This window comes from Mustela nivalis, assembly GCF_964662115.1.
Source record: "Mustela nivalis genome assembly, chromosome: 8".
In the NCBI taxonomy this organism is placed as follows: domain Eukaryota; kingdom Metazoa; phylum Chordata; class Mammalia; order Carnivora; family Mustelidae; genus Mustela; species Mustela nivalis.
Genome location: NC_139027.1, coordinates 53301009 through 53308656, shown reverse-complemented (window position 1 = coordinate 53308656; position 7648 = coordinate 53301009). Strand labels below are relative to the sequence as shown.

Below are 7648 nucleotides of genomic sequence, written 5' to 3'. Positions count from 1 at the left end.
TTTATTATTCCATTTATGTCTCCATGTAACATCTAGAAGGAAAAGTAGGTTTCAGGAAGTAACAATGTTGGCATTGGAAACCAACCAACCAGCCAGCCAGCCAGCCAACCAACCAACCAACCAACCGTTCTTTGAAACTTAAAAGCACAAAACTAGGCTTGGTACTATAAAAGGCACTCATGGAACCCTTCAATCATAGGAAGATCTGACTTAAGAAATAATACAAAATATAAATCATTTACTTTTATTAGGTCCATTTTAATAAAGTGTATAAGAGTTTACAACTCAAAACAATTATTCATAAAAACTATCTGATACATAAGATAGATCACACGAAGAGTGCAATAACATAAATCCAATAGTCTGCAAGTAAGAGGTATCGCAAAAACTGTTAAGATTGACTTTATAAATGTCTTTTTCCCTTCCTTTCCCATGTTCACAGCCCTTAAGATTGTGTGCACGTACTGTTTCCTGGGGTCTGATGACCGCAGTATTCCTTATAGCTGGGTTGACTCCCTCATTCAGTCAACTCAAAATGTCTTGTCAGCAGAGTTCACCTCTTTTCCATGGAAGGAGCATTGTCCTTGGCCATCATTTGGTTTCTGTGCCCTAACAAATGACAGCATTTTCTCTTTCAAAGGAACATCTTGCAGGCCTTGTGCTGTTCTGGTCACTACTGCCAGTCCAACACCACACATGAGCCAAGGATTCAGGTCAAACCCTACTGAGTTACATCCTTGTGGATGAGAAGAGCATGCTTAATGCGGAAACAGGCTAAGGCAATGGCTGACTTTGCCCACCTTTATCTAGAACTCCAGTTCTCTGAGTTGTTGGCAAGTGGGGCTGAATTCACTCAAGCCAAATGCCTACTGTTACCACTTGGTATTCTTTGGATGCCTTCATAAGGAGGTTTTAACACCATGGCAGAAAGCATGAGGACATGAACACACACACACACACACACACACACACACACACACACACTCCCTCTCCATTCACAATCCTCAAACAGGAGTCTTTGATAGACCCAGAGAATACAACTGTTTTGCCATTTCAGAGTGAAAAAGCTACAATGTCTTCGCTCACTCCCAAAGTCTCACTTTATAACTGACATTGCTAAAAACCATTTCTGCAAAAAAACCACAAAAGCCATTTCTGCAATTCCTTGCCAAAAGGAATCAAACAGATCCCTTTAACATGTATATACAGTTCTCGCATAATGCAATGGAGAGAACTTTGACTTGATTTCAAGAACATTACTATAAACTCTTGAACAGTGTCACCCATATTGAGACTGCTGGGAAGCAGCTCGGACTAAATTTCTTACATAATTACAAGTTCTGGGAATACTAAACTAAGCCGCCGGTGTGCTGGTTAACAGTTAGGTATTTTTACAAGCTATTCCAGAGTCCTTTCATACCTAAACTTACCCCTGCATTCTGGGGCACATTGGGCCTGGGTTAGATCATGATGGAGAGATGCCTTTGGGTTGTGTCTCCAGGGTAAGGCTGGACTTCTGCCAACTTTTCTTCATCTGTTCTTCTGGTCCATAAGAAATGGGGACGGTGAGCCATTTCAGTCGTATTTGGAATTATTCCAGTGTGGTGAGATTACCATAGGTTAAGCTGAAACTTGGGCAGAAACTGTTTACAATAACAAGGCACATAAAAATTGACACGATCGTCCAGTTGTACCTCTCATCATTCATTTATGGGTAGGGTTGTAGTAGGGGAATGTTAAATGAGGAAATGAAGTGGGAGCAGGAACAAGGAAGGTGAGCCAGAAAGACCTGCAGGAGTAGAGAAGCAGCAGAAAAGAGCTGTGTCTGGCAGTGTTTTAGTGATGGGATGTTGGAGACCACATGAGAGGCCTGTTTCCCAATAAAGGTCAAAGTACAAATGAGGCAGGGAGGACCAGGAAGTGGGAGAACAAGGTGGCACCTGGGGAATCAAGACACTGCCAGTGTGGGTTCTCACATCTAAACTGAGGCAGCTAGTTGTTTTCAGCAACCTGCAAGACTTGTTCTGTAGCAGAAGAACACAGGAACAATTCCCAACCAGATAACACTTTTTTTTTTTTTTTTTTTTTTAATTTTCAAGCATCTTGAAACCTTTAAGTAAACTTCACAAGTCTGCAAGGGTTCTGATGATTTAAAAAAACAAAACAAAAAACAAGTAGCTGTTGACTAAAGCACTGAAAAATGAAGAATTTAAAGTACATGATTCCATTTAAAATCCTCATGTTTACTCCATCAGGCAGGATTGGATTAGAACCCAGGGGTGACTCTGGGCATTTAAAGTGCTTCTACCTCTTTAGAAGCTGCAGTCTTTCCAGCAGCAATCCTATGTACCTTTTATCAAAATGATCCGAGTTTCAAATTTCTCAGATAAGACTGCATCTATGCGGCCAGCAGCTATTCCAGAGTTGATTGGTATGTGTTCTCCAATTTCAATTCCAAAGACACAGCAGATAATAACATTTTTCCTTATTAAAAGCACCCAATTTGACTCCATTTTAAGTTGTATCCTTTTTGCTAGAGAATGAGTTGGATCTCACCCTTCTGCAGTTTCCTATAAAATCCTATTTGATAAAATGCAAACATATTATATGACGTATGTTCTGATGATTTTTCTTTATCAGTGTGATTGAATTTGTATTGTCAGGTCACTCTGGAGATTACATTTAAGGAAAACTGAAATCTGCTCTTTATGAGTCGCTGAAATGTCCACCCGATAGTTTGAAGTACTGATGGACCTGTACTCTAAAACTTACTAAATAAATAGTGGGCCAAAAAGATGCTGGTATTTTTCTCGAAAGTTTCAAGAAATGTTGGTTGCCAAATTAAACTCAGACCTAACACAGGCACGTGGACATGTACGCATGTACATGTACATCTACGCATACCAAATTTTCAACTCAATAATTATGGAGCCCAAAATGACATTGAATTTATGACCTAGATTCACTGAGGTCCTGCCCAGCATCTGCTTCTGCATCAAGTTTTTGTTCATTCCATCTCCCAATCTAACAAGGACTGGGAGCCTAACAGGCCATATGTGAGCTCAAGGTGAGTATTTTCCACTACACATAATATAACTTCATTAATTCAATAGTGCCTGTTAGTCATTTAACACAGATTCTTTAAAAGAGTTCATCAGTGCATGTTGTGGGTTCAACACTTTGTATCTAAAATAGATTCTGGCTCATTGCCCTCCACTGAAATGAAAAGTCACAAGTTCTTGCATTTCCTATCAGATGTGTAAAGCAAGTAACATATAAAAGTAAAAGGTGTAGTAGCATTTTGCTGACTATATATCTTCTTTTTCTCTGTAATGTTAACCTGTTGCAGTATTACTTGTTGGAAACATGCATTTGCTAACTAATTCAAAGCACCCTGAGCGCTCCTAATTCCCTTAACACTAAATTTTCTAGAATTCCAGATTCAGAATGGCCTCTGGCAGGAATATTTTATCTTTAAATGATGCATTTACCCTATATGATCCAAAGACCAGTGCAGAATTTACTAGTTATTGGCTGACAATTAATGTAATATAGTCAAAAGTTTTCATGCATCAGTCTGTAAGAACACAAGCAATTTGCATGGATTTACGTTCACTTCTATTCAAAGAATGTACTTAGAGTATCTACCCATCGTACCTCTCCAGTGAGAATAAAAAAGGGTTACAAGCCCATGCCTGACAAATGATTCAATGATGTGATAAAATCACCATGATTTTACTGATTTTACCTCAAGAGCTAAAATGGCTGCTTGATCAGTTAGAAGTGATTAAATAACCAAAGGAAAGACATTTTGCAAGGCTGTTACAGAGGTGATCCCGAATATTTGATAGAGGGAATGAGAATGACCTTCCACTTGAAGAGTTCCTGACTCGGGGTGAGAACTCTCCCTGAATATTCTTATCCTCTTAGCTCCTGCATTGGAGGGCTTTACTTGATAATGGCCAAGGGAAGAGGCTGGGATGCAAAGTTCCATATGCATTAGCCCGAACTATTTATTCAACTGGAGAGAGGATTTTGCATCCATCGTTACACAAAAGAAATCAGAAATCATCAAGGGGAGAAAAGCAGAGTCTTAGAAGGGACATTTAACATTCATCAAAGTGAAAGACTGGAGTGGTTGAAACCTCAGGTGTAAAGCCATTGCCAGTAGCCCTGATCCAGTGCCAAGTACTTTTCTTTTCACCTGGATGTTTGAAATAGGTGGAGACCAAACTAGAAAATGTCTTGAGAAGTTGCTGTTCATATTCTACCCCCAAGATTCCTGAATTTCAAATCTAAAGTATACGACACCTATTCAACTGCAATAGAGTTTGGCATTCTGGCTTGATTCTTGGATGAATTTCCAACTCTTAAATCATTCATCTGTTTTGGTAAGCAATTCTCACAACTTCTCCAGCTAATGGAGACATCACTGACATCGATTACAAGTCAATGGAAGATTTTAGGTTGAAACACGGTAGAGCAGCTCTTTCCAGTAAGTTGAACTTCCTCAGCACAGATCTTCCCGTTGAGACAAAAGTTTCACCTTAAGGCACTAATAATAACGGGTATGGAAAGAGCCGGGAATGAGTCAGATCTTTCCAGAAATAGACGACATTTCAAAAACACAAGTCAGTCACCTATCTGGCCTACTTTAACATCTACAGAGGACAGGAAATTGAAAGATTTTCAGGGACAATTGATTAAGCTCTTTTCTCTCCAACTGATTTACATGTCTCAGATTTATTTTTCCTCAAGAGGCAGTGGAGAAAGGTAGCAAGGAATCAGAAAACACAAACAAGTATGCAACTCTAATTTGTAGTCTCATGATTAATTCTAGGAGGACAGCCTAGAGTGCTCAGAGCTAAGGTTTTTAAGTACTTTAAAATATTACTAAGACCACATACCCAATAGTTCAAATTGGGACTAGATGCTCTTTTCTATTGTTCTGAGAGGAAAAAAAAAAATCGTAATTCTTTAAAACCATGTACATGGAATTTGTTAAGAGCAAATAGTAAATTCTGGAGGAAAACATCAGCAGGATTCTCCGACACCTTCCAATGGATTTGATTTTGCCACAAGACAGAACTAAATAAAAACAGGGCTCAAATCAGTTAGGTCAGGAGACAAATGCCAGTAAATGAGTGGTTGTGGAGGTAGGCATAGTGAGACAGGATTTACCTACAGGAAAAACGCTCCCTGTGCGCGCGCCAAAACATACACGCACACATGCATACCTGTGCACTCAAGAGTGATTTTAAAAGCATGGGTGTGGGAAGGCTCAATACTGTTCAACATGAGCACAGATATCTCATCTGTTCGAGTTTCTCCATAGGAAAGGATCTGATGCAGGTCACACACCCACAAACACTTGTGTGTGAGAGGCTAGCCCGGCTCGCAAAGACTCAGAAATGGATCCAGAGAATCCTTTGTAGAGCTGCTGGTTTTACAGGAATGATTAGTATCTGCAGGATTACACTTCCTCTTCATTTGCAGGATTTTCATCTTGGATTTCTTTCCATAAATATCCCTTTACAAGAGCATTAAGTCGAGTCCTGAAGGAACTAATCTTGAGTCCTCAACGGACAAGACTCAGAGCAGGAAGTGCAGGAAAAAAAAAAAAAATCGCAGTAACATGGCCCCTCTGGGGTTGGGATGAAGTTATTTCTGGATTTAAACAGTCTTGGGGCCAAAAGAGACAGCAGAGATGTGGGTGGAGGTGGAGATGGAAATGCCTGGAAGTCCAGAAATCAATACAAACAAAAGAAGTGAGCATAACTTAAAGGGGTTTCAACTGAGTATCACTGCCACGGAGTTCGTTGCCCGCAGGAATCCTGCTCGGACGTGGGGAAAGGAGAGATAATAACTGGTGCACTTCTTCTGAGACAGGCTCAGCTGGGAGTGATGTGATGAGTACTGAGGGTGTGGTAGAGACAGAGGCTTGAAGGCTCAGGTAGCGCTCCTAAGGTTTCTGCTTGCCTGATTTGGAAGGAAAGGGTGCTAAAGCAAATGGATCCACCGCTGGCAACTCCGTAGTCCTGGAGGAAAGGGATGTGATGGAAACAGAGCCAGCTATGGACTGTCTGTTGGTCTGGGAAACAATTTTGTAGGCAGCAATGGGCTGGGCTTCTGGACTTGGCTCATCTTCTGGGCTATAGTGACGGGAATATTTGGATAAAGACTGGGGGCGGAATGGTTTGCCAGCCACTGGGCCTGAGATAGCTTCTTTCTGGGGCTGAGGTCCTTTGTTTCTGTCATTAGGATGGCCCCCAGATTCCAGGCAGGATCCCCTGGGAGAGATGCTGTCAAGATGGTCTGCCGCTTGCACAGAATGGGAGGGAAGGTTAGATTGCTGGACAAAAGCAGCCGCGGGATACTGAGCTCGGACAGGGGCATACACTGCTCTCTCAAGGCCTGGGAGCAGAGGGACATCATCAGTCTGACTGAGGAGACTGGCCTGCACAGGCAACTCCTGGGGGGCACTCTGGGCAACCGTTAACTCCTCCACGTTCTTCTTCTTGGTAAAAGGAGCTCTCAAGAATACGTCCGCTTCCTCTGGCTGGGAAGGAGCCATGCTGCCCTTGGAGACAAACGGGGCTTTGGAGAAAATATCCAGGTCATCAGCTGGAACCCTTGAGCTCCTGAAAGGGGCTGTGGCAAAAACATCTGGCTCCCCGAGACCGTCTGTGGCTGGCTGTGGGAGGGCTTGGAACTGGTTCTTTCGGCCACCCTGGCCTGCCTTTGCTTGCTCAGTAGAGACTTCATGCTGAGCGAATGGAAGAGCTCCCCCCAGCTTCCCCTGGGGAGGCTTGCAGCTCTCGTCCTCTTCTTCGGACTCCATGAGGAGAGGTCGAGACCCACTGCAGTCCAGCATGTCCCCCTCGAGATCAGTCCCTTCCTCTTCACTGCTGTGGAATGAACTGTTGCTTGAAGGGCCATCTCGGGCCAAGTAGTCCGATTCTAAATTGTTCTGTGTTTTCGTGCCAGGTACTCTGGAGGGATCTGGATACAGGGGAAGGCCTTTAACGCCTGCTGAGTCTTTAAAGTGCTCTACAGTTATTACAGGACAGGGATTGGGCTCTCTCTGGAGACCTAGAAAAGCACAGAACGCAGAATTAATGCACAGATCAGATCAGCTCTCCTCGGAACACTTAAAATGGTCAACCCATGGCAGAAACATCGTGGGACCAACTAAACAAAGGTTGAAATGGAAAAGGAAAAACAGAAAAATAAAAGTCAGGCAAGGAAACGGCACACAAACTGGAACACAAGCAGTCACTGTCTCACATTTTGAACATGATAGGCACAATGTACAGGAAAGGAGATGAAGATGTTAGGCACACAGACATTCAGCATAACTACACGAGGCTCCTACTCGCGGGGCCAGGCACAGCCACCTGCTCTACCTGGCGCTGGCTCAGGATGGAATGAAAACAAACCCGGTTGCTCAGTTCCACATATACCATGGAAGTTCTGGATTATGCAGAAATACTGTCTGGGGACAAATGCAACTGAGTATCTGACAAGTGGTTGTCTGCTCCACACTGCCTGTTTCTGAGAACAGATTCTCAATCCCAAACCACACCCCCATCCCTAACCCCAAGAGCAGCAGAGCACGGCTGCTTGATAAATGCAAGATTTATACCAG

The 7648-nt window shown here is 42.7% G+C and overlaps 1 protein-coding gene across 16 annotated transcripts in view; it reads right to left on the bottom strand.

The window, feature by feature from the left end:
• Positions 1-237: 237 nt before the first annotated feature.
• AAK1 (AP2 associated kinase 1) overlaps positions 238-7648 on the bottom strand; it is a 172568-nt gene continuing 165157 nt past the window's right edge. For all 16 annotated transcript variants that reach the window (XM_082744039.1, XM_082744051.1, XM_082744052.1 and 13 more), the window contains one exon: positions 238-7092. In XM_082744039.1, the coding sequence (XP_082600165.1) occupies positions 5963-7092 (1130 nt within the window). In that variant the 3' untranslated portion in view covers positions 238-5962. The remainder of the gene's footprint in view (positions 7093-7648) is intronic.